This window comes from Fundulus heteroclitus, chromosome 3 (assembly GCF_011125445.2).
Source record: "Fundulus heteroclitus isolate FHET01 chromosome 3, MU-UCD_Fhet_4.1, whole genome shotgun sequence".
Classification (NCBI taxonomy): domain Eukaryota; kingdom Metazoa; phylum Chordata; class Actinopteri; order Cyprinodontiformes; family Fundulidae; genus Fundulus; species Fundulus heteroclitus.
In genome coordinates, this window is record NC_046363.1 from 31,840,611 (window position 1) to 31,868,509 (window position 27,899).

Here is a 27,899-nt window from a genome sequence, read left to right on the forward strand (position 1 = left end):
CTTAAAAAGCCAGTGTCATGACTGGAAACCAACAAATTTAACCAAGTTCAACAACATCTATTAAAGTGGTTTAATATCCAGCAGAAGAATTAATTCACGGCTGCAAATACAACTTGCCAAGCAACAGTTATAAAACTATTAACATTTCAGTAACAATAAACTTTAGTTTCTAATAATGCAATTAATGTGCCTGGAGTTTTTTTTTTTTTTTTTACTTAGCATTAATTTATTAGCATATATGCTTTTTAAACATTGAGTGGCTCAAATATTTGAATATGGCACATTAAATATCAACAATATACATCTGAAAACCTTCAAAACAATCGGTCCCACTTTAAAAGAAGTCTGACTCCTTGGAAGTAAAACATAAATATGTGTTTGAAGGCTTCGGTATGGCACTGTGGAACCTAGTAACTAAAAGTTGTGCTTCTTATTTACCGTCATACGTTCGGTTTTCCCTTGGTGACTACAAACTATAATTGGTTTCTTGCAATTATGACAGCAGTGATGTTTTCATCTTAAAACCTTTTTATTTTGATACTGGCCTTTGAAACGGTTATTGAGTCACATGGCTGAAAGCGGCACAATCAGAAAAATCTAGAATCCAAAGTTTGACAAAGGATTGGGCTTTCTTATTCTACATCTAATTATACAACATACATCTTACTAGATACTCCTCTATACAAGAGCCAGAGCCATTACAGGGTTGCCTGACTTGTTCTACCATAAAAACAACTCCTTTATTGTTTTTGATGAAAAACTATCCCAATAATACTGGGACTGGTAGCAGTGTTTGTGATTAAATTATATATGTTATTCGTATAGGAGTCAAACATCCATGGTAAAGCAACATGAACACTAACCCAATCCTTTAAAGCATTTATTTCCCTTAGTTAAAAATTTCCTGTTCATTCATTCCTTCAATGATGTTACTTATTCACAATATTACAGCTGTACAGAGAAAATAACAAAAGCTGATAGTCCTATTCATAGAGAAAGGCATTGTTATAATTTGTTTCACAATACAACTACTTACTGCTTTTCTGTTTTAAGCTCAACTGTAGTTACTTACATTAGTAGCTGCACACCAAATGATAAATTTTCAAATACATAATTTAACACAAACAATAAAAGCACTTTATGTTAAGTTGTTGTGGTCTGGTTTGCTGAAACAAATATTTGAGTGTGAATTATTCTGTGGTTATGTCACTGATATTATGAACATGTTTTCCTTCTACAAGACATTCAGAGTCCATGTAGTCCACAAACTAGATTAGCAGGCACTGAAATATCTGAAAAACACACAAAACAGAAGTGATTTTAGACAGTTCGGAAGTATTGGCACAGGAATGGCTGAACTTTAAAACAAGGTTGTTTTAGTACCTATTTTATCCGGCTTTGGGAGATTCAGGTTGTTCATGATCTCCACAAACTCATCCTTGGACTTTGTCAGGCGGGGGTTAAACTTGCGTTCCTCACCAACCGTGGAAACTGTCTGACCTGGTGAATAAAAAAAAAAACACATTCAGCCCAGTATGGCAAGCAGGACCTTTGTATATAGGTTTAACTTAGAACCCCAATGATCAACTATAATCTACTTGTCTATTTCAGTAAAATAGACAATCTTTAAAAAGTTAATTCAGTAATTTGATTAAAAAACATATCCTAAGTATTATATGAATTCATCATACACTAATACTTTTTCAGCCATGCTGAAGCCCAGTTCTGAAGTCCTGACACTGGCTGCCTGTATCTCAGAGAATAGACTTTAAAATATTTCTGTTCCCTCAATGGCTCAGCATCTAAATACATCACAGACTTGTTATCAGTGTATCAACCATCCAGACCACTCAGGTCTTCTGGCTCCAGCCTACTCTGCATACCTAGAACCAGAACTAAACACGGAGAAGCAGCATTTAGTTCCTATGCTCCACTTATCTGGAACAAACTCTCAGAAAACTGTAAAAGTGCTGAAACCGTGAGTTCCTTTAAATTGCCTTTGACTGTTCTAGTTAAACTGTTTTAATGAAACATCATTACTTTAATGCAAGGCAAATTTATTTGTATAGCACATTTCAGTACAGAGACAATGCAAAGTGCTTTACATGATTAACATATAGGTAAATAAAACAGAATAAAAGCAAGTAGGAATAAAATGTAGAAACAAAATAGAACATGGGACAATAGAAACTAAAAGCAAACATTAAAAACAGTTGGACTACAAAGTGAATAAATGATATTTCAGTAAAATTAGTCGAAGACAATCCTAAACAAATGTGTTTTTAATCTTGATTTAAAGGATCTTGATTTTAAAATCCTTAATATTTACTTTTAGTTTCTGTTTTCCTGTTTTATTTTGTTTACATTTTCCTACATTTTATTCCAGCAGTTTTTTTTTACTTGCTTCTATTGTGTTTTTATTTTCCTGTTTTAATCATGTAAGGCACTTTGCATTGTCCTTGTACTGATATGTGCTATAAAAATAAACTTGCTTTAATTTTCCTTGCTTTTCGGTTGACTTTGACAGTAATGATTTGCATCTAATCAGGAAAAGCTCAAAGTTCGGTTTCTCAGAACTGACGGCTGGTGGACTTAATTCCATCACAGTTCCTTGCAGTCAACTTTCCATTAATATCCTTGGATATACCACTCAGCAATCTTTGAATTATTGCCTAATCCATTTTATTAACCTATTTAAATAATTTAAAAACAATCATAATATTTTGCTGTTAATTGAATTTAAAACCAAAAACCATTCCAAAAATAATATTTTTATTTATTTGTAAATTTGAAGCACGTGTGTTTTTAGCTAACCTATATAGTCATGTGCTGGGTAGATCAGGCAGTGATCAGGCAGAGTGAAGATCTTGTCTTGGATCGAATCGTAGAGGCATTTCGCACAACCTGTGAAAGAGATTTAACAATTGCAAAAATATTTAGCACATTGCAGGAGTGTAAACAATAAAAGAATTTCTAAAATATTCAAGATTGCCAAAAAGCTTAAAAAGTATTATTTGCAAATGTTTTGAAAAACAACACCTTAATACCACCTACTTTGATTTTCTAATTACATTACATGAATTAAGGCCGCAAGCAGCGTTGAATGCTCCTTATATCTCACGACTGCATCTCTATAAGCAAACCATGATGTTACGTCTCTGGTGAGACATCTTCAAAATTTGCCTAAAAATCCAAAGTTTCTAAATAAAAGTTGTCATTACTTTCTGTTTGGTGGGGGAAAAACTTCTGGTAGTATTTTGAAAACGTAATTTAAAATTATTATTTGTTAAGAGACAAGCTTTGAAACTTCTACAGACTGTCATCGAGCATCATTTCCGCCACGGAAGTTCTTCTCAGTGGCCGGGGTTAAAGTGCAACGGAGATCCATGAGGAACACACACAATTTAGTGCTGATCTGATGACGCATCAGGGACATATAGCTTTTGAAATATTCAAAAGAGGATTGCAATGTTATCCAATAGACCTGTTTGTAGCTTGACAAAGACCATTCATATCCAGCTTGGAGCACATCACATCATGCACGTGTGATTTAGAGCCAACTCCGGCACAGCCAAAATGAAGCCAACAGTGAGAGTCCAGAGAGGGATTCAACATCTCCTCGTCCTGCGTCATCAGACACAGCTTAAAACATATGAATCAGAGTGTAAATGGAGGGCATCTATGGGCGGGACTAAAATGATGTAAGCAAACGTACCAGTGAAAGTTTTGGGCCCTGGACTGTGGTGGCCCAGAAGGTTCGGCTCACACCTTGTGTGTGAAGGTTATTACACCTTCATCTTTTATGGTGAGAAGTCAACTTTTTGGGGTTTGGCCACGCCCACATGCTATGATGCACCAAAGGTCTTGAAAATTTTTGATCTCCAAAGGCTTAAGACTACACAGAGTCATTTTAATGTCTGTAAAGTGAAGGTTTACACAAAATGGCAGCTTTGATTCAACAACAACCAACTTAGTGTGGGATTTGGACCACGGTTCCAAGAGAACCTCAGTATGTCTAGAATATCCCTGTATTTTGCACCATCCATCTTTCCCTCGAATGACCAGTTTCCCAGCGCCTGCTGCTAAAAGAACCTCCCCACAGCATAATGCTGCCATCACCTAGAATTTGCTCCCAGCCCTTTCACCCTTCACTGATGAAATACATGTCTCTCCCTCACGTCAGTGTAGCTCACGGTTCTTTCTTGGTCCTAGTGCGGCTCGCACCTTCAACCAACCAAATCATTATGTCCCTCAAGTTCCAGGGGAATCGCCTTATCTGTTGGTTGTCCGACGTGCCAATCATTCTGACGCGTTCACGTAACGGCAGTGTGCGCCCACGTTCCTCATTAGTTTCCACTAGCTGGCTGCGCACTTCTAGTGTTTATGTATCTGGTTATCTTAGTGGTTAGCTTCCCTGTTAGCCTTTAATTGAAGCTCCGCTGCGCTCACTGTATACCTTTTAACATGGCCGAGAGTTGCAAGAAACAAACTGTGTACAAGTTTATGAGAAGAAGAGGAAAGCCTCAGAAGAAAGAAATAAGACCAGAGTGGATTTGGGAGATTTTTTTCATGCGATCCCTTTGAGGAGTTGAAGAGCAGGTAAGACGGTTTTGCGCATGTGCGCTTGTTCAAAAAGGGACTTGAGGAAACTTCTGTAAAAATCGCTGACTCTACTTTTAACTAAGCTCAACTTTGGTGTCCCAGCTTGAGACAAAGACGGCGTCCCTGCAGAGGACAGACGGTGTCATTTGACAGTCGGTGTCTTGAAGAGAATTATAGTTCTCTTCATTGCTTTCTGCGATTGTTGAATGTTTGGTAGGCAAAAAAAAGAACTGACCCATAATGCACCGCGCAGCCCGAAATCTACAACTCGCTTATAAAGACAGTTTCCAAATTCACACGTAAATGGTTCTTTACAGGGCTTCTTCAAACTTGCTTGCAAGGTGATGAGGTAACTCATTCCTCTGATTCAGATGGCTTAGTGAAGGAATGCATTTAAAGAACAAGGCGTTTTGCCCTGAAGGCTGGGATTGGGAAACCGTTTATGAATTGGCAGTTCCCTTAAAACCTGTACCGATCCGTTGTGGTGAAGAGAGAGCTGAGCCAAAAGGCGAAGCTCTCGATTTACCGGTCGATCTACGTTCCTACCCTCATCTATGGTCACGAGCTTTGGGTCGTGACCGAAAGAACGAGATCCCGGATACAAGCGGCTGAAATGAGTTTTCTCCGTAGTGTGTCTGGGCTCTCCCTTAGAGATAGGGTGAGGAGCTCAGTCATCCGGGGAGGACTCAGAATAGAGCCGCTGCTCCTCCACGTCCAGAGGAGCCAGTTGAGGTGGCTCGGGCATCTGGTCAGGATGCCTCCTGAACGCCTCCCTGGTGAGGTGTTCCGGGCACGTCCCACCGGGAGGAGGCCCAGGGGAAGACCCAGGACACGCTGGAGGGACTATGTCTCTCTGCTGGGAACGCCTTGGGATTCCTCCTGAGGATCTGGCCCAAGTGGCTGGGGAGAGGGACGTCTGGGCCTCCCTACTGAAGCTGCTACCCCCGCGACCCGACCCCGGATAAGCGGAAGAAGACGGACGGACGGACGGACGGGGCGTTTTGCCCTGAAGGCTGGGATTGGGAAACCGTTTATGAATTGGCATTTCCCTTAAAACAGGCATGTCCAACTCCCGTCTTATAGCGCCGTTGTCCTGAATGTTTTAGATCTGTCGCTGCTCCAACACGTCTGACTCAGATGAACGATTTGCCTTCTCAGTCTTTCATGACGGTCTGCAGGGGACTACTAGTCAGGCACTCACTAGGTCCAGCTGTGTTGAACCAGGACACCGACCTGTGAGGACTGACTTTGGACACCACTGTCTTAAAACAAGAAAAAGTTGTGACATGGCCCTACCCTGCTGGAAGTCTGTTCTTCCACAGCCTCGGATGAGCAGAGAGTCCCCAGTAAAAGCCATGCTCTCATCTGCTGACACGAACGTTGTGCACCCATCTGTGTGCCCCGGGGTTTCTCTTACAGTCAAATACTACAGAGGAGAAGGATGCAACAGTCAGCTCAAAGTATATTAGACCTAACTGAAATGTTTCTAATTTCATAGGAACAGGTGCAATACAAATTAAAAAAAAGCAAATGTTAAGTTGACAATCAGACTTAGCACTAGATATCAATCTCTGCACTACACGGAAATGAAACATTTGCTTTATTACGTGTTTTCCAAAGGGGATCCTGTCGCCTTCTGACAGCAGGATATCTGCAGTGGCACCGCTGAATTTAGAGATGGCACTCTTCAATCCCGCAATTCTTTTCTTCATCAGCCCGGAGCTCGTTATGTGGTCAGCATGGCAGTGGGTGTTTACTACCAGGAAAAAAGGTCATAAAACACAGGTTAACATTTAGAAATGGACAGGTGGAAGTCATTTATCCCAGAATAGAATAAGTACTGATTGTGTTGTTAATAATAGTGATTACATTATATCCCAGTGTGTTGTAAATTGTTGTGTAAACAACTTGGAAACGTTGTAGTTTTACTTAACTATTTCACACTGTAACAACCTCATACTGACACAGGCCCCTGTGACCACAATAAATCATATCTACAGGTAGGGGTTCTCTGGGAGATGTTTTGGTTTGATTAAGGGTCTTAATGTGTCCCATTTCCAAAGACTCCACAGTCTGAAATGGGGATTGGGATTCAGGAAAGCATGATCGATTCCTAAAAGGGCAATCCGTACATTAAAATAAATGGAAATAGGGCGTAATGTAAGTTTTCAGGAAGCAACATGTGATTGTATTAGATTAAAGTAAAAGTGACACTGAAGCATTTTAATGATTTATCTCCATAATTGATGAAAATACTTGAATACAAAGATAAATAAGCTGATATGGAATGGCTAAAGTTTGCTGGTACAAGAAATGTTTTCTTACGCACAGAAAATGGGCTACAAATGGCAAAGAGGTGAACTGAACATGCATTCTGTTCTCTTTTGCATGGATTTTAGGGAGTAATGATGTAGCAGAACAATCATACAACATGATTGAGAGTTATGCACATTTTCTGAAGTGAGGAGCAGATTTTTTACACACTGTACTGGAAAATTTGTGAAAGTGATGGTTTTTTTAAATAATTAATATGTTGTCTTGTTTTTAGTTACATATTTGAATCAAACATATATATTCTAATGAAGAAAATCACTTTTCAATCAATATGATGCAAGTGCAAGCAGAGCAAGTGTTCTAAAGAAACCTATTTGATATATTCTAAAAGTCTTACATTAGTCTCTTAACAAGACGGGGAGGCAGATTTAATAAGTACAGTTTAAATTTGTGGAAAGATGTGGTATTTTGTAGCTTAGCCGCAAACAGACACAGATACCTGCTAGGGTCAGCTTGAGCCCCAGTTCATCCACCAGGTTCAGGTCCCTGTCAATTGTCTCCAGCACAGGATCAATTATAATGGCCTCTTTGGTGTTCGTGTCTGCCAACAGGTAGGTGTAGGTGCAGCTCTCCACCTCAAACAGCTAAACAGGAAAAACACATGAGAAGAGGCGTTACTCTAATTTAATTGCCAACAGGCAATAGAAGTCACGTACCTCACGCCCTGCTCATCTTCCTTAGATAATGTTTGTGTATATGGGCAAGGCAAGAGAGAAGTGAAAACAGTTTGTGATCAGGAGTAGGACAGTGTGTGTGTGTGTTTAAACTCTTTACTTAGGTGTTAAAGTTTACTATTTTGGCATCAAGCCTGTTCTTAAATGGGAGAAAAAAAACCTGACAGGAAACAATCAACTCAAGATCAACCTATTTAATTAATGGAGCCCTTACATACATGACAAATAGTATTTTGGACAAACCAAGCCTTACTATTCAAATATACAAACTGTAATTGAAGAGAAGCAGCAACAAATTGCAAACAAGTATATTTAGATATTGTATTATTTCGTTAACTGTCGACCATGTGTCAAACTAAAGTCTATGTAGCTGTAAAGGCATTCACCACTGTTTAAAGAAAAATACTTAAAACTAAACTGCAGCGTCATCCTGATGCAGGCATGTTGTGTCTGTACAGCTCTACAGCTTAGCTTGGCTCGGTTTTGACAGACCAACTACAATATCAGGCTACTTATAAAAGAGTAAACATCACAAAGCTAGCTGCTAATCCCTCCGCTTCCTGCTCCGGTTGTCTGACAGCAACCATGAAGGTTAAACATTCCCCCCAAAAACTCGTTCCCTTTAACCGTAATGAAAAATTAACTCCCCGGGCAGAAGTTAATATAACGCGGACCTACTTGTCGGAAGAGCAGTCCTTCGGTCCTCGCCGTCCTGGAGCAGTAAAACCTGGCGTTGAGCCGCAGCACATCGGCGACAGAACCGGAACCCGAGCCGGGGGAGAGGCGCCTGCTCTGGGTTGCCGCATAACTCGAGCTCTCGGCGTTGGCTCCGAGACGAAGCGACAGGGCTACCGCCCGATGAAGGGGTCTCATCCTGGTTATTACGGAGCACATTGTCGTTTTTTTCTGTCGGAACAAGGAGCTAGGCCCGGCTGGATGACCACCAACTAGCGGCACCAACGACCCTGAAGCTGGGAACGGTGCGACTGGTTCGTTACCCTTGGGAACAGCTGCTGAATCGGACGCGAACAGATCCTACAAAAATAGCATGGCCTCGGTCCTTCTCCAAAGATTAGTTAACGCTCTGTGCTCACACTGGTTTCACCCGGTCTTTACAGGCGCTTCGCTTATCACCACACGCCGAATTTAGACCATAAAGCAACAAAATCCGGGTTTTTTTCCCCCCTGCTCTGTTAGGCGAACTTCTAACTTCCTTCTCACCCGGTGTCATGAAACTGGGTCATTGTCAGGTGACGCGCGCCACCACTTCCAAGGCGCGTTCACGAGCCACGCAGACACAACATCGCGCATCGCGTACGTGACAAGTCATACTGCACCGAAACCAACCCGTAGGCTTCTTTGTTGGGATGAAGAATGTGCAAACTCATTCATGATAGTAAACAATAAAAATAAAACGCAAGCATGCATACACACACGGCACATCCATTGGATTGCAAAAACCGGTGTTTATTGTGAGAAAAACAAGCAGCCAGCTCTATAAAAAAACAAATCCAAAAGAAGTGCGACCGAGACCGACTGCTAATGTGTTTTAAAAGTTTTCTAATTTTGAGCTGTGTATTTTTTGCTTTTTCTATGATCCAAGTAAATCTTACAGTTAACAGTAATATACACCAGTTTAGCAGGATAATAAGTACTGATTTTGTTGTAAATAATAGTGATTACATTATGTAAATTGTGTGTTGTAAATTGTTGTGTAAACAAAGTGAAAACTTTGTAGATTTGCTTAACTATTTCATACTGTAACAACCTCATACTGACACAGGCTGTGACCACAATATTGGACATTACCCCTACTGGTAATATCTACCAGTAGGGGTTCTCTGGGAGTTATTTTGCTTTGATCAAGGGTCTTAATCAATACCAAATATGCTTATTTGTGCCGAGGAAGCTAAATCATTGACCAAAACTCTGCAATGTTTACACAATGTGTAAATAAATACGTCTTTTCATGCCGAAATATGTTTATTTATGCTCTTGAACAAAGAAATGCACAGTTTTCTGTATTAATAAATTAATACATTTTACATTTTAATAAACACACAAGTTTTATTGTTCATTTATTTATTTATTTTTCACTCTCTCTCACGCGCACATACAATCCTGACCTTTATATACACACCAAGAACAATCATTTATTAAAATATTTTGCATGTTGTGCGTACACAGTATTTTTAAAGCTCCTGGCTCATTGTGTAAGACACGAATGACCTGGAAATTTGAAACCCTTTTCCAGGCTTAAAAAAAAAAAAAAAAAAGTTTATATGCACGTGGATGTAAACAGCATGTAGAAAATATGAAGAAATGACTCTTGAAAGAGATCCGTTTTGCACAGCTTCTTGCATGTGCTGACACTCTGTAACTCCAAGATACTTAAGTTGGCAATGGGATTCAGCTTTAGTTTGTCAAATACACAAACAGCAAATTAATAAGCATTAAAGTATGGTTTATGGGTTGGGTTTCTGCAGTGTTATCAGGGCGAAAAAACTATCTTCAGAATCAATCTCTGTTCAAAATGGTGATCTGCACTAAAGCATTATTTAGTAAAATCAAACTCAGCAGGCAGACATTCAGTGACTGACCTCTTAAGGGAAGCTGCTAATAGCCTGGAAGAATTAAGTAATTAATAAATAAAGTTGAAGATTATAACGGACAATAAAATAAAATAAATAAATAAAAAAATAAATAAATAAATAAAATAAGGTAATTATTACAAAGGCGAATAAATAAAGAAGCTAATTAAAAGAGATGTATACATTTATGTCTCACTGTATAATTTAATTTCTACCTACATTTATTGTATTTTTGGTGGCAATTAGTTGTATGCTTATTTATTTATTGAGCATTTATTTATTTCTGTATTTATTTTTAAATATGGTAGAGTTGGCCTTCCATAGCTCGGCAGTGCAAGCTGGTCTCTTTATAATTGATGTTTATAGTCACTTATTTTAGAGCCCAAATAAGCAACCTCCCTTTCAGAAACAAGTAAAAAAAAAAATGCAACCCGCCACTCACAGAATTGAAAAGCGACTTCAGAAAAAAGAAGCTCAAAATCGCTTTTAACAAGTGGACTTGGCCACAGTGATCACCTCACTTGGTTTTGAAATTTTAAATTAGTCTAATTAGTCCTATACGTGTTCTACTTCTAGATCCGGGCCGGAGACCTATAGCGAGGCCTGTTTTAGTTAGTAATAGCCCACCAATGGGGAAGCTTTCAAGCGTTCAAAATAATTTCTCCACTGTGGGACAATAAAGGGATTCTATTTTATCTATTCTATTCTTACCTTGTAATGGAAACCAATTACTTTTTAAATATTTACACACCTTTATACTTAATAAAGCATGCTTTTATATTTGTTTGTGGATAAATAAATGGTAAGCTATCTTTTCTGATACAAAAAATGTGTTACACCTTGCTATTGTTGGTTAATAAGTTAATTAAAACAAATTGTGTTGAATGCTGAAATAAGCACACACAAAAACAGATAATACCTGGAGATGTTGGTGGACTCAGGAAGTTGGACACAGAGGATATTCTTAGGAACTCCCACAAGCTCAGCTCTGGCACAAATCAATTTAATTCAATACATTAATGTCAATGCATTGTACTAGTTAGCAACTAGTCAAGTTATCCTCAACTCAGCTCAATTCAATTAGATTTATATAGCACCAATTCACGGGACATGTCTTCTCAAGGCACTTTACAAAGCAGATCTATTGAATCATACATACAGATTGGTTAAAACATTTTCTATATAAGGAAACCAAGCTTCACTGACTTGGAGTAGACTTGCCCTACACATGGCATTGCTTTAATGCAATTTCAACTAATCACTGTAGGAAAAGAGAATTTTTGAAAATGCTATCTTTTGATTATTTGTTTGAATTAACCAATTATTTTCTCCTTTTGTCATATCTGGACCTATAATAATCGAATTGTTATTTTCAGTTTTAGCAACTTATAGTGAAGTAACTTATAGTGAAAGTGTTGAAATGCTAAATGGACATGTTAATCTTTTCAAACAATTCTACTGACTTTTCAGCTAAAACGCCTTATCCAGAAAATAATGTAGAGTCTGAATTTGTTATGCAATAGATTTTAATATTTTGTGTCATATCGTGGAAGCTGATAAGTGTCGGACATTATCAAAGAGCCCTTGGCGATATCTACTGATTTCCTCTGTGTTTCCATGCCACACCGATAAATCTGTTGTATAACATTATATATGTGTTATATCAACCTAACAAAAGTCATGTTCCATGATAACACCAACAACATGAGAGACAGATGTTGATCTTTATTGCCAGTTATATCAGAGAAGCATTGATTTCTGACAAGTTCTCCTTCACAACTGGCGTGGTGTCCTTCAATACCGGTTTAATCTGGAAGAGAAAAAAAAAAGCAGAGCATTAACATAAAATATTGTATATACAGAAGTATAATTGGTACTAGGTTTTGTTTTGTTGTTTTGCTTTTACAACAGCAAAACAACCTTGGGGAGGTTTTAGGAACCTAAATGTTTAGGAACCTAAAGTCAGCCAAGATATCAGGAAGAGAATTGTGGACTTGCACAAGTCTGGTTCATCCTTAGGTGCAATTTCTAAATGCCTGAAGGTTGCCACATTAATATATTCAAACAACTGTACTCAACAACTGCATGTACGAGTGCTGTACCGACATGGGCTGAAAAGCTACTCTGCCAGGAAGAAGTCTTTACTCTAATAGAAACACATGAAAGCCAGATTACAGTTTGCAAATGAAGAAGGAAAGTCGTTTTTGGAGACATGTCCTGTGGTCTGACGGCACTAAAATTGAACTGTTTGGCCATGATGACCATCATTACATTTGGTAGAAGAAGGGGGAGGCTTTCAAGCCTGAGAACACCACCACAGCTGTAAAATACAGGGGTGGCAGCATCATGTTATGGGATTGTTTTGCTTCAGGAGGGACTGGTGCATGTCGCAAAATAGATGGCATCATGAAAAAAGAACATGACATGGATATTATGAAGCAACATCTCAAAACATCAGCAAGGAAGTTGAAGCTTGGGGACAAATGAGTCTTCCAAATGGACAATGACCTGAAGCAGGCAGCCAAACTAGTTACACAGTGGCTTAAGGATAACAAAGTCAGTGCTTTGGAGTGGCTATTACAAAGCCCTGATTTCAATCCTATTGAAAATGTATGGGCAGAGCTGAAAAAGTGTTTGCAATCAAGGCAGCCTACAAATGAACTGGCTCAGTTACACCAGTTCTGTCAGGAGGAATGAGCCAAAGTTCCTGACAACATTTGCTAGAAGCTTGTGGAAGGCGATCCAAAACATTTGACCCAAGTCTTACAGTTTAAAGGAAAGGGTAGCAAATATTAACAAAAATGTATGTAAACTTCTGACCTTTCAAGAAAGTAATACAGCAATGTGTAAACTCTGATCTCTGATTATTCTGGCAATCAGAAAAGTGAAATAATTTAGGTTATCTTAATGGACCTAAGACAGGAAAGGTTTATTTGGATTTCATATCTGACACTGAGAAAAAAAAGTTTATTTAGGTAACTAAATTCTAAGCACTACCTTTAATACCAGTAAAAGGAAAAAAAACAGCGGGTTTTAGAGAGTAAGTTATTCACCTCTGCAAACCCTTCCACCCACTGGAGCAGTTGTGTTACTCTACTGTAGACGCCTGGTTTATTGGGCCGTGCACAGCCCTCTCCCCAGCTCACCACCCCGGCCAGCCTCCAGTCCCCGTTTGGTGTCTCACACACAAGTGGACCACCGCTGTCCCCCTTAAAACAAAAGAAAACAAAAGTGGAATGCAAAGACAGTTGTAAATATCTCATGTCTGATCTGATGATTCTTAGATCGTAGCCCAGTGTGTCTGTTCTGTTTTTTCGAGCCCTGTCGGTCATCTGCTGGGGAGGGTTCTTCCTGTCCACTGTCACCACATGCATGCAGACTTCGAGGGATTGCTGTAAAGCTAATGATACAATGAGCTGTCCTGTTACAACGCGCTCAATCAGGAGCAGGCATTGCTGCAAAGTTAGTGACGCAATACACCTGGCTGAGATTCCTCAGGTAGCAAACGTTTTCACGGATTGGTATAATAAACTAAACTTAACTTACAGTAACTGTGCTTTCTTTGATAAAAGGAAACCATGTAAGGATTAAAATTTGATTTCAGTCCCTAATTGCATTGTATTGACTATATACTTCTGTGTATAAATTCGATCAGTTTGTTTTGTGTTTCAAAAGGACATTTGCTGTGAATCAATGCTGCATAAATAACCTGAATTAATCAGAATCTTCTCCCTGGATTTATACCTGGCAAGAGTCCACTCCTCCAGGGATGCTGCCGGCGCAAATCATCCGTGGAGTAATGTATTCCCCGTACACGGTCAGGCTGGAGCAGATGGATTGAGCTATTACTTTAACCTGAGCCTGCCGTAGATCCTCTGACACAAAGCCTGACACATAAGACATAGCACAAACAAAAATCATTTAAGTAACAACTACTATACGGGTAAATTTAAATCTTCTGAGATTATTTTAGACAAAGTTCAGCAAGCTCGTCTGTTGGTGCATGTCATCACCAATGGATGATGAAATGCTGATATTATTCACTCTCAAAGTAGTTCTGTAAAATGGATATGGGGCCATTTGTGAAAATTCATTTAGCTGTAGTTCACCTCCTTCTTGGGTAAACCCCCAGCCTGTGATCCAGCAGGGCGCCCCAGGAGGAAACGACTCATTTGGTCCTGGTAAACACACTGGCCGCACCCCACCTACAAAAAACAAAGACACAGTTATCACATTGCAACATTTTACAATGGCTATAATCTAAGCAGTAAAATGATAAAAAAATCATTGAAGTTTAAAGGTCCCAGGAATATTTTCTGTCATATAAAACAACCTATTTTCACTTTATTCTTATCATGCTTTTTTTTAATGTTTTTATGCAGGTTCTTGTTTTTTATTATTCATTTTTGTCACACCAAAAACCTTTAACCTTACAAACCTTAAACTTTAAAAACATTAGCTGTGGTGTATTTATTCAGTCACACATTCATGCACTCGCCAAGTAAATTTCACTTTCATGCTTATGCTTATGAAAAAAAAAATAAAAAATTCTATGTTCATTACTGTAAATTCCCTTTTGTTATGAATAGCTAATCCGGTATCCTCAATTTCTCTAAGATTAAATGAAGCTAGATTAAATGAAGTTTGTAATTGTCAAATAAAGCGTGATTAGATTTCAGGATGTTATTTTGAGCAAAAATTCAATAAGTTGCACTTAAACATCCATATTTTCTTATTTTATTAACTTATTTTGCAGGCAATGTTATCATTCTAACCTGGCCAGTCAGATTCATAATGTGTAGCACTCTATGTTCTGCACATTATCAACTGGTTCTGCCTCTGTCGTATCCATTTGGGGGAAGGAGGGACATGCAGCAGAACTTTCTGAGCTGATTGGGCAAAGTGACACCTCGTGCTCACCTACCAAAGGTTGGTTTTAACCAATCACGGCATCAAATTGAAACGTAAGCAGTGTGCGTCATGTGAAACTACAAGAAGGTAAGCAAGTACTTTCTGTTCTTCTTTCAAATAAATCGTGGACTCTTACAAAACAGATGTGATGGCAGCAGCTACATGTGCGTCCTCCTGTGCTGCCATGTTTATGATGGTTTAGCTGTGAGCTCATCAGCTCTTGCTTTCATCACACCATCCCGCCTTAAAGCACAATATTGCAACGTGATTGGCCCAAACCGTTTTTGGTTTGGACACAAACGGTTGAAGCCTGAGTGGTACAAGATGGATTCTTGTGTTTGTGAACGCACAAATACCGCAACAATTCATCTTGCAGGCAAGGTTAGTATTATTCTGGCTGGATGTTCAACCATACTTCCTGGCAGAATTGATTGAATTTAGTTAAACTATTTGTTTTCTTGCCACAGACCTGGTCTTAAGCCCTGGTTATAGATTTTCAATAGGATTAATGTAACGGCCATCCTGGAATCTTACATTTTAGTCTTAACATGCAATTACAAACCTGTTTTGAACACACATTTCCACCACCAGACTCATGTTGTCACCATTAGACAGTATGAAATAACAGAAGACAACTGTACCAGAGTCTCCACAGCTGAGAGCGATATTGTGTAGCAATAAGGCCATGATCATGTTATTCTCAAATTCATTTAGATGACATTTAGACTTATATGTGAGGTTTTTAAGCACAGCCTGCAGAGAGCTGACTCCAGCTGCCACAAACGTTTCACTTGCCCTGCACCATCTCTGTTTTTTTCAGAAGTATTCTCAATGCATTGTTGTAGACTTTCTGAAGTCTTTTTAGACTTGTCCTTTAATAGTCTGACCACAAGTGTGCAGGATACAGTGGCGTGCAATATACTTTAATTAGAGATAACTTATTAAAGCATAAATTAAATTTACACTTACGTATATGTACACTATTGTGTGGTTGTGATACAATAAAGCAAGTTTAAAATGAGCATGGCTGGAGAGGTTGTTGACTAAGGACATCGAAAATGTACACGCAGAACTGAAACTCTTAAATTCCCTCATAGACAAGCCAAATATTTTATGAAGAAGATTTTTATGGATTTATGGGTTTATGTTTTTATGCCAAGCATGATGCTAGATAAAGAAAACTGCCTCCAAAGTCTTCACTCAAAAACAACAGTCGGACATAGTTGGTTGGGAAGAATCTGGTTTTATGTGACAACCTGACTGATTCCTGTTGAAAATGTAGAGATTACACTTAAAAGCCGGTTCTGTTCAAGGAAACCAAGCAATTAAAATAAATCAGATATGCAGCAATAATTATGAAAGGATGTTGTTGATGACTGTTTTTTCTACAAAAACCCCCTGAGGGATTTTTTTATAATTTGGACTCTTTGTTAAATAAAGAAAATCCAGGATTAATTTAAACTAATTCATCCAATTTTTGGATTGAACATTTCGAGAAGAAAATGTAATAATTTCTCAAAAAAAAAAAGAAAAAAAAAGAAAACAGAATGTCTCATATAAATAATTAAAAGCCCAATTTTTATATATATATATAATATAGGCCTACAGATTAATGTCCCTGTTGAATGTGTGTAAACTTCTACCTGAAACAATAGCGTCATGATCAATCCCACAAATAAAAAGATGTGTACAAAAATACATACAAAAACATATGGTTTACTATTATTTATTTATTCAAAAAATGGGATAAGTAGCATCCTCAGAGCTATTTTGCATTTACTGTTATTCTGTAATGATTTGTTGAGCATCAGCTCATAAATTAAATGCCCATATTACAAGATATTTTAGATCATATAACAATATGTCAGAAAAAAGTATATATTTAACACATAAGCTATGGCAGTATGTTTAACTTTTTTTTTTTAATTATGTGAACTATTCTCAACTCTTTCTGTAGATGGAGCCATTTCTTTCTTACCAGCCATGTCCATGTCAGTGATGGTGCGCAGCAGCCCCACATCATAGTCATTGCTGTGCCTGTTAAACTGAGGGTGGTAGTGGATCTGCAGAGCTCTGTGGCGTTTCCCTGGGGAGTTCTGTGCGAGGCTTACTGTGCCTACCACCACCAACCAGTCTGCTGCTTCAAACATGTTGTTCCTGCACAGGAGCAGAACAATCGGTTTGTGGGCTCGCTCCAGGTCTAGTTGGAAGTGTAGACTTATGGCTGTGATTGACAGCGACTGCCTTCTGTTCTGATGCGCTTTCTGCCTTGATGTTACTTCACCTTAGCTTTGTGGTTCAGGTCACAAATGGATTTTGCAGGGATTTTAGGAGCACTTTCATTTAGCAAAATATATACATTTAAAACATTGCATTTCTAGTTAGAAGTTGCACAGAATTAACATGGACATGCATTTGAACCATGCGTTTTCCTGGGTGGACTGACAAAATAACCTGCAGCATCAGCAAAACAAACAAACTGTTAAAAAGAAGAAATGGCTGCAAAAGTTTTAATTCTGTTTTTTTTTTTTCTATTTTCCACACAAAATTAAAATGATACAGACTCAAAAATAAATGAATGCAGTCTATCAGTGGGGTGCTTATAGGAACGACAGAAATCCGACTTAATTTTCATACTTCAGCTCTGCAAACAATTTAATAAGCATGCATCTTTTTATCTGAAGTGAGGCTTAAAATATCTGCAGCAAGTGCTCAGAATCTCAATTAAACATTCAAGGGGTTGTGTGGAAAGTCCCAGATGACAGAGAACCATCTGTCTACTTCAGGCTCTTGATTTCAAAATGTATTAATGCTTTTGCTTCAGTTTTATGTGTGCATGCCCAAAGATTGATGAACAGCCTTCTACTAACTCAGATGTGGATGGAGAGTGACTGCCCTGACTGAACAAGACTTTTTTTTCTGCTTTTCTTTACGTTCTCCCCACAAGTATACGTCTTACTCAACAAAGCAGTGAGCTGCAGTGATGACCCAGTGAGGGGAGATGATAGTGCCTCCGCACACGTGTCTCCCTTTCCACTGCATGCTGACTTGCCAACCCCACTGGCTCTCAGTCGCCAAGGACCCGCCCACAATTCGTCTGCCGTCACTGACCATAACCTGGCACTCTGGATTTGAGATAGCAAAAAAAAAAAAGAAATAAAATAAAATAAATAATAAATAGAATTACAAAAACATTAATGGAATGGCGAAGGAAGTATGCAAGAACAGCAAACATATTTTTTTCCATTTGCATGTCTGCAAAGGTCAGAAAGTTTTGTTTTTTTTAATACTGAAGAACAAGCCATACAACAACAACAACTGCCAGACAAGGGATAGAACGTAATCACTGTCCTTTATCCGAGACAAGTAAGCACAGAAATGGTGTTCTGCAGACATTTATCTTGGACAGCCTTTGGCTTTCTGTACCTGCAGTGATGTTTCCCGTCTGGTTGACTGGGTTCTTAGACAAAAAGGGTAGTTGACTTGGGACATTGCAGCTCCATCCTGTGTCACAGGGAGGATGTGATTCATCAGCCCCAGATGGGAATGCCAGAAACTTGACTGATAAAAAGAGACAAGAAAAGCAGTAAGACGACAGAATAAGTTACTTTAAACTGACAGTGATGACTATCTGCAGCAAGGATGCTTTAATGAATAAATCTGTACGGAATTTCTTGAAGTAGATCGGATCCGTACATTGCCTTTGGGTTTCATGATGATCAAGAGACTGATAACACATGCTGATGAGGTGTAACCAATAGCAGTAAGGATAAAAAAGTACAGGTGCATATCAATAAATAAGGATTTATTTATTTCAGAAAGTGAAACTTGGCTACATATTGTTTTTCACACAGTGGTGTATTTCAGGTATGTATTGCAATATGTTTAGATGATTATAGTTTATAGCTAGGAATGTAAATCACCAGATTTATCATGATACAATGTTATATCGAGTTGTTTGAATGACGATATCACAAAGTCTGTCGTGATACAATTTCCATTAAACTCAATTTACAAGTCTGCGATCGATGTGATGTAATATCATCTGTCCAACTAACACAATTATTTACATGGTATCAACTCACAACAAAACAAACAAAATGCAAATAGGATCTGACCATTGTTTTTCTATGCTGTTACAGGCATCAGGCATTGCAATCAAAAACAACATTCTTCTAATTGTAAAAAAAAACCTAAACAAACAAAAAATAATAGATTACCTGTTCCCTATAGTCTTGGGCCTAGTGAATTTCAAAGTAAAGGCACATCTTAAAGATGGTGATGTGGATCAGTGTTTGCATCTTGCATCAATGTAATTGGACCATTGCTCATTGAATTGATTGATGTGGATCGATGTATTGTTACACCCCTAATCATAGCAGGGAAAAAATCAGTTTCTTGGAAAGTTAGACTATTACTTGAGCACAAATAGAAAAACAGATACACTATTTGTACTTTAACTTCTAAATGTTACTCTACTGAAAACTTTCTCCACTCACTGTACAGTTTATGCACTCAGTACTTTACAATGGACCTCAAATGATCTGCTCCTCTCCACTCATTGTCCTGCCTCTCTGGACCTTTTTTCCTTCAGCTTTACTTTCTTCCAATACGCCTCATCTCTGTGAAACCAGTATGTGATTTTATTTTTCAGCTATGTGAATGCCTGCTTGCTTGACAACTCTCAAGTCCGCCAATTTACATAGGATTGTGTGGGCCATTTCATGTCCATGACATAAAATGTATCATTTAAAAATCTATTTTTATTTGTCATGCATCATTTTTATACATTAATTAGTTGTAAGCCATAACTATAAAAAGTAATGCTTAAATTATATCACTATATCATATGTTTAATGAATCTCTACAATATATACATATAACTAAAATAATAACACAACTTTTTTAAAATATCACTAGAATAATTGAACTTTCTAGTGATATTTTAAGTTGTGCACATGTCCCTGTATAATTCTAGTTAGAAAGAAACATCATATCTTTGGGGGATTTTATTAGCAAAATCAGATCACTGTGTATTGTATTCTTCTGTATATTCCAAACTCCCATCAGGTTAAGCTCTGGGCTGGTGGTCAATCAACCTGTGAAAAATGCCATCTCATTCTCCCTGAACTGAATCCTGGCACAGCATGCCATCTCAAATGGTTGGAAGTTAATTATTCAAGTATGTGAAGTGTTAAATAACCTGAAACCAGTTTGCTTTGTTAAGTCCCAATTACTCATTGGCATGACAGTGTGAGAGTGGTTAGATTTTTAGTGATTACACAAGAAAATACACATTAAGATATTATGTACAATCATATAGGACCACTATCATATAGCTAAGTATCAATCAACTTACAGTTCATGCGAAACTAACTGGAGCTATGTGTTTATCACATACCTAAGAGAGCAGAAATGATGACCAACTTAATACCAAGTGGAATTCCCAGAATTGCAAGCAGTTCACGAGATGAAAAAGCCCGATGGTCCGCACCTGCAAGCAAAAATCAAACCCTCTCGTCACAAAAGCAATTCAGGATTTAAAAAGATTCAACACACAAGGAAACATGTCTGGAAAGTTTGAGTCTAGGATCTACAAGCACTAAGACTTCGAGTCTATTCGGTGTCCCTTTTGAAGTACAGCCTGACCCTGGTACGAGGACTGTATCAAGCATTGCATGAAGCCCATTTAGAGTGTGAATAATAACACTAGACGGGCACAGGAGTGTATACGGTTTGCGGGCCATTATGTTTCATGACTAAAGTATTGTTATGGAGTTGCAATTGCACGAGTGTTTCATCATCCTGCGCCTGGTTAGCAGCGAATAGAAAGAAGCATGCAAGGCTATCTGGCTCTCTGGTAACCTGTCAGAGAGTCTTAAGTTCAGCATGTTGGTCTTTTACTCAGTTTTACTTCTCCAGTATCACGTCGTTGACTTTGTCAACTGTTAGGGCCGAAACATGCTTTATTTTTTTTCCAGAGACCTCAGTTACATTTTTGGGAGACTACTTAGTCATTCTGTGCAGAGGCCTACTTCCACTCCATCAAGAGAAAAAATTGAGTTGTATTATGTTGACCGGCAGCAGTGTATCTGAATAAACTTGACTTCAAATTCCCGTTGTCCGAATGCTGTGGTAGATTTAAGTTTGTTGGTTTCCTTTTGATCCCGTCCATGTGAAATTTTACATTATACCATCCTTCCTGTTTTAGTTTTTGACGTTGGCTAGTTTTGGAAGCTAAACTATGTTTCTTCATTTTAAGTATTTGTTTCTAGATTGTCCTTTAAGGAAGATCATATTAGAAGATCTCTCATGCTTCAGAAATGTCTTTTTCTACCAACTTGCAGAGTTGTATCAGATAATTGTTAAGCTGCATGGATTCATTCCTTCTGTCTGGTGCAGGTTTTCTTTTTGCAACAAAATATCCAAAGAATTTAGGGCACATGAATTATACAAAACCAGAAGAAACATGGTTAAACCTGGTGACCAAATTAATTTTGTGACCATGCTACAAGCATGTACTTAAGGTCAAACGTGGCCTTTTTTTTTAATCATGAATATTTCTTTTGTTCACACTTACCAATTGAATATATCCAGTGTGGAATTTTGCCATTAAAATAACTTTGTTAGAACATATTTTAAAGGACTGCATTACTCTCCAGGTCTGATTGGTAAAAGCAGACCTGCAATTGGTACATTTGCAGTTGGAGCAACCTGTTCTGTTCTTACACAATGCATTGTAATTGATTTTAATAAACGCAAACAAATTATGTATGGCACACACATGCCTTTAAGTCACAAACACTGGGAACAAATTTGTCTTGCAACAAGCAGTCTAAAAAGAACATCTAAATTTAACAAACAAGATGTGATTCGAGTAATCTCTTATATCCAGTGACCCAGCTGGCCAGTTTAAAATTTAGGAGCTCTCTGGGGCTCTCTGATGAAATAGTTTGCTCATCTCAAGTTCTGAGCCACCCCAACCTGTGTGTGATGAATATGGAACACATCTTTAATATCAAGTAAAAACAGGAGTTGCGTGCAATCGATTATAGATAAAACAGCTTAAAGTCAGTCTTAAGTTTGAGTGACAGCTACCTGAGGCAGATGAGCTCTGGCATAACATGAAATCTCTCTCGGGTCTCTGATGAAAGTCTGTTGACAGATTTTTTTTTTTTAACGATCAGACGGTTTTTAAATGAACATAAGACAGAATACGTTTCATATGGTGAGAATGCCACCGTTGACGTCAGTGCTCTAAATGTCAAATTTAGTGACACTTTAACAAATCTGGGGGTGTTTCTTGACAAGGATTTTAAACTCAACAAAAGTTGATTCATTAGTCAAATCAGGCTGTTGCCACCTTCGTCTTTTAGCTAAAGTTAGGCCTTTTTAAAATGTACTGATCTTGAGAAGGCCTCTGACCTTCCATCAGGTGAAGAATTGATTACTATAACACTCTATATGTCGGTGTCTCTCAGTTGTCCCTCGACAGTCTTCAGTTAGTCCAGAATGCAGCTGCTCGTCTTTTCACTGACACCTCCAGATATGATCACATTACCCCCATTATGTCCTCCCTCCACTGGCGGCAGCACAGATTTTAAACTATCATTGCTTGTTTTCAAAGCTGTCAATGGTCCGGTCACATCCTACAGTTCAGATTTATTGAGTTTCTGCGTGCATGGTAGTTCCCTGAGGTCATCGTGTCAGCTCTGATTGAATGCTGTAGATAAACTTTGGGTTGACCGGTCCTTCTCTGTCACCACAACCAAACCCTGGGATCAGTTCTTTCTGGACCTCTGCTCAATCACTGACCTGTTCTTGTTGTTTTTTTATTCCAAACCTAAGGCATTTTTTTTCAGGAAAGCTTTCAATGCTCAATAGCACTGTGGCATTTATTCCTTATTTCTAACTTTTATTCATTATTTTATCTTTCATCTGTTTTATTTGTTTTATTCGATTTTTAATGTTTTTATTTTATTTTAAAGCACTACAGCTGGGTGGATGGGTCTTAAAAAGGGCTATATGAATAAACAGATAAATAAAATGAGTGAGTGATGAATTCTGGGAGCTAATTCATGTTTAACTTCCTTGAAAGAAATCTCTACAGTATTCTGATATTTAAAGTAAGTCTTTTTAACTATTCCCTTATTCAGGGGACGCCACAGCAGGTCATTACGATTGGCACATAGAGTAGGCAGTTTTTTGTTTTTTTTTATGCTGGATGCCCTTGCTACGGAGCCCTAGAGGGGTCATCGCAAAATTTTTTGCATGTTGAGAGAATGTGCGCTCGTTTAACTATATTGTGCACTCGTTTTACTAAATCGTACGCTCGTTTTACTAAATTGTGTGCACAATTTACTATATTGTGCACTCGTTTTACTAAATCGTGTGCACAATTTACTATATTGTGCTCTCGTTTTGCTATAGTGTGAGCTCATTTTACTAAATTGAGCTCTCATTTTAAGCATAGTAAAACGAGGGCTCAATTTATTAAACGAGTGCACTATTTACTCAAACGAGCGCACAATTTATTAAAACGTGCACTCAATATTGTCTTGACACATGTAAACATGAGCACGTTATAGTATATTCGAGATCTCGATCTACCGAGGGCTCAATTAAATGAAAACGTGCTCACGTTTTATTAATTCGAGGGCTAAATGAAAAGAAACATGCTCACAAATGATCACGACCTGAAAAAAAATAAAGTGAGCTCTCCCGGGCTCCGTACCTTCCTGATGCAACCAGGATAAACTTCTAACAGTTTTATCCTTTACCATGTACCTAGAGGTATGTCACACTTGAACAGGTGAAACAAATAACAGAATCTTCATCACAGTTTACAAATCTCCCAGATAAACTTGGGAATGATAGAATAAAAACATATGAAATCACTTAGCATTCTGTGTAGTATTTGTTTTGGATATTTTTGTTAACTTGATTGAATTGATCTGATGTCTTTCTCTTCTTTCTAACTAAAGTTTTAATTTTTGTTATTTTCATGAACATCACCTTGATCAGTTGCTAAAGTTTTTTTTTTTTTTAAATAATCATGAGCTAATATATGGAGAGAAGTACACATATTACTGATGTGAACAGAAAGTATTTTTATAGGTCACCCCAAATGGCCTTGCAGGATTAGAGTCAAAGCAAACTGTTCTCCACTGAGGTGGCAGCCTGTTATCTCCAAATGTCAAGAGTCCACGGCCGACCTGGACCGGTGTTATCCAGTTATTTATCTCAGACACATGTGCAAGTTTTTCTTTACTGAGACTGATTATGTGTGATAATCTTAATGTGTTTCATTTGTTTGGTTAAACAATGTTGAGAATAATGGCTAATTGATCTGAAATTGGATTCTTGATTTTGTTGATGTCCAGTTTTTGTAAGTATTATATTTTGATATAAAGTATTAATTTTCTATTGATGTCAAATCAAATCTACTTTCTGGATGATGTAAAAATATCTATTTGTGCTGCTTTTAGTGTGTTAGCAATTTTCCACTGGAACATGTTCACTCTTCAGATTGATGTTTTATGTAGATTATGGTGAGACTGGTTGGATAATAATAAGATATAAGAGGTTCTAATACTCCTACATGTACCATATTCATTATTGCACAAACAGAATCATCTGCAAAATAATTTAAAAAATTTAAGGTTGCTTGAGTTTCATAATTTTTAGCTTTCAGTACATAATAGAGGAAAGGTAAAAAAAAAAAATGCTGGATCCTTTCTGTATCCCCTGCTACCATTCGTATTAGAGTGACTTTAGCTTATCAGTACAAAACACACTCATATCATTGGTTACAGACATGTTTCTGAACCTTTTAATGTTCCAGTGACCAACTCTGGGGCCATAATCCTGAGGTGGAAAGAAAATATTTTTTTTCATATTGCAGCCATGACCAGGTGCTCCTCACTCGATTTCTGTCAGAGGAGTGAAAAAAGTTCAACCGGAGAGTTGTCCAAGAGCCAAGAACCATTTGCAGAGAGCTTTCATGTCAACAGCCTCATTAGAAATATATTTACTGAGACATATCTAATACTTGTTTTCTCTGCTGTATTTTAGACTCTTCACATAAATGGTCGCTATTCAATGAAAGTTGAATTAGGCGTATTGTGAAAGAATCAGCCAATTCACAGTTTGGAAGTTCAATATAAATATACAGAGCGCAAATATTACCCCATTAGACCAGCTATAGAAATGGACTAACAATACAAGGGTGGTGGAAATGAAAAAAAAAAAAACACCTTCATGACAGGCTCTCTTATTTTTCTATTTCTTCATATGTATTTAACATATGAACATCAGCAAACCCTTTAGGCTTTTCACTTCCATAGTAATTTAGATGTACTTTTTATTTATTTTTTTATCCCTGTGTTTTATTGATGGATAGCCTTAATATATCTTTTCTCCCAAAACTAGATTTTATATAAATATTTGCATACCTGTTTCTTCATTGTGGACCTCCCTGGGCACCATTAAACTTATGGATTTCTCCTCCAGTGGCTGTCCATCTGACGGCTTTCTCTGCTGAACCTCTGCAGGGTTGATGCTATCAGAAATTGGTTTGGTTGTGATTTCTTGATTCTGGGCTTCTAAAAGTTCAGAACTAAACGTTTCAGGGAGTTTATTCTCTTCTGTTACAATAGAAGAGGATGGAAGCGCAGGGTAAAGGTTTCCTGTTGTTGTGGTGTTACAGCTGGGTATGAGCGTGAGGACTGTGGAAGAGACCAGAGACGATACGCTCAAAACTTCATGCTTGTCTGGACTTTGATAAGACGTAGAGGTCAATCCCAGCTGTGTGTGGCAGGGACTAATGTGGCCTGATTGGCTGTCCAAATCCATAATTGTAAAAGGTACGACGTGTGGTCTCAGATGGTGGAATACATTTGCACTGTTGAATGACGTCTTGTTGTTGGAGGATTTGAACAAGACTTAAATGTCAACAAGAACTGCAGGAGAAAAATATGCAAAAATTAGATTGAGTTCTGTTTCATCTACACACAAGCTGGGTCTTGAAAGAATCCTAGCAAAGCTAAAAGCATCACATGTGGTTTAGTCCGTCATCCAAAGTTCTGCAGAAAAATTCATTAGAAATATACTCTTGGTGTGATTTTTAAAGCAGTATAAAAAGCTCTTTTTTTTACCTTAAATCAAATGCGCACACCGCTTCATTTGTATGCAAGGGATTATCCATCCATGCTCGTTTTCTGTACCTATTAAACCAACTAGTGTCACAAAGAGCTAAAGAAATTCATCACGGGTGTAGCATCAGTGACAAGACTCCGAGTGCTCCGTGCTTTCTGCCGTGCATCCTAAATCCAAAGATATCTTCTTCCATGCTGTGAATTCATCATCTTCAACTTGCACAAGTTTCAGCAGTTTGTTGCCAGTGCCTCTTTCTTCCTCTTTAGATAACGCTTAATCCACATTTTGTGTCACCCTTCTCTGGCCCTTCAGCCTCTCCATAATCTTTCTTCTCCGGCTGCACCGGGTGAGAATGCAGCAGCCAGGTCAGTAACAGATATGCGCCCTCGTTGTCATTGACACTCCATGAAATATGCATGGGGTATTATTGTGAGCCTGGGTCAGAGTTGAACAACAGATGGTAATGTACACTGCAGACAATGAGTCACTCACAGGGGCTCACATAAACAGAATCGAATTTCACACACCTGAGAGATAAGTATCTAATAATTCGGCTTCCATTATGGATCTGAAAAGTTGCCCAGCATGTTACTGTAAGTCTTTATGAGTTCTGCTTTCTCAGGGGGATTTTCTTTTGATCTCCTGACACGAGTCTGCATGTTGCTCAGAGTTATCATCTAGTCGTACAGTTAGTCAGCATCTTCTGGGTTAGGTTTCAGAGATTATCACAAAGGAGGGGACATGATGGCATCCCAACCAGACAGACAACGTATCTGTATCTCTATTTCAGCATGACATGGCATCACTGATTAAACAAAAACAACATAATGATTTATGAGGGGTGCAGATTTATTCTTATTGTTTTTGAGCTGAAAGACTTTCTGTTAATTCTGTGATTTTCTGTTCTTTAATCCTGCGATAGACTGGCGACCTGTCCAAGATGTACCCCGCCTCTCGCCCATTGACAGCTGGAGATAGGCACCAGTACCTCTCTTGACCCCAATAGGGCTAAGCGTTCTGGAAAATGGATAGATGTACTTTAAGCTTCTGATTTGTTGTTTTGGGTACTATTTTCAGCTGTAGTTCTTTCTTATTTTATTGAGAAATTTTAATTCATGTTATTCCTATTTCTGAGTGTTTTTGTCAGTTTTGGTCTGTACTTCTTATCTCTATTGTGCTTAGTCATTTTCGGTTCAGTTATTATTTACCCAATCCTTTTGTACTCCTTGCTCTTCCTGATGATTTGTTACTTCCCCACTCAGCTCCCTCAGTTCATGCCTCCCCACAGCTCTTCCACATTTAGTTAATCAGTCTCACCTTTTACTACTACAGTAATCACCCTCGCAGCATCTGTGATGTTTGTTCTCATTGTTTTTTCCCCCCTGATTCTCTGTTCTCTGTCATTGTATCATTGCAATTAGGCTCCTCTGCAGTCATTGCAAACCCTACGTTCCCTACGTTGTTGGTATTAAAGTAATTCTTATGTCTATATGAAGGTATCTACCTTTTGCCTGCGTTTGGGTTCAATTCTACAATAACACTTGACAAGATTATACTGGGATGGATGTGACGGTGAAATATGAGCATAAACCATTACACCAAGCATCTAATGTAACACAGTACAGAGACT

General features: G+C 38.1%; 2 protein-coding genes across 2 annotated transcripts; both read right to left on the reverse strand.

Annotated features, from left to right (window-relative positions):
* Nucleotides 1-252: 252 nt before the first annotated feature.
* LOC105917764 (persulfide dioxygenase ETHE1, mitochondrial) lies at nucleotides 253-8,887 on the reverse strand. The gene is made up of 7 exons (XM_012852656.3): nucleotides 8,289-8,887; nucleotides 7,376-7,520; nucleotides 6,210-6,358; nucleotides 5,899-6,028; nucleotides 2,815-2,904; nucleotides 1,384-1,500; nucleotides 253-1,292 (listed from the first exon to the last, which is right to left on the reverse strand). Exons 1-7 carry the CDS (start codon nucleotides 8,502-8,504, stop codon nucleotides 1,246-1,248), a joined length of 894 nt encoding a protein of 297 aa, XP_012708110.2. The 5' UTR covers nucleotides 8,505-8,887; the 3' UTR covers nucleotides 253-1,245.
* A 3,019-nt stretch (nucleotides 8,888-11,906) lies between these two features.
* On the reverse strand, nucleotides 11,907-26,601 carry LOC105917751 (suppressor of tumorigenicity 14 protein homolog). Its single transcript, XM_021310671.2, has 10 exons — nucleotides 26,269-26,601; nucleotides 25,567-26,073; nucleotides 20,514-20,606; nucleotides 18,539-18,673; nucleotides 18,072-18,237; nucleotides 17,091-17,269; nucleotides 14,311-14,406; nucleotides 13,946-14,088; nucleotides 13,255-13,410; nucleotides 11,907-12,011 (listed from the first exon to the last, which is right to left on the reverse strand). Exons 2-10 carry the CDS (start codon nucleotides 25,964-25,966, stop codon nucleotides 11,937-11,939), a joined length of 1,443 nt encoding a protein of 480 aa, XP_021166346.2. The 5' UTR covers nucleotides 25,967-26,073; nucleotides 26,269-26,601; the 3' UTR covers nucleotides 11,907-11,936.
* Between the last annotated feature and the right edge of the window lie 1,298 nt (nucleotides 26,602-27,899).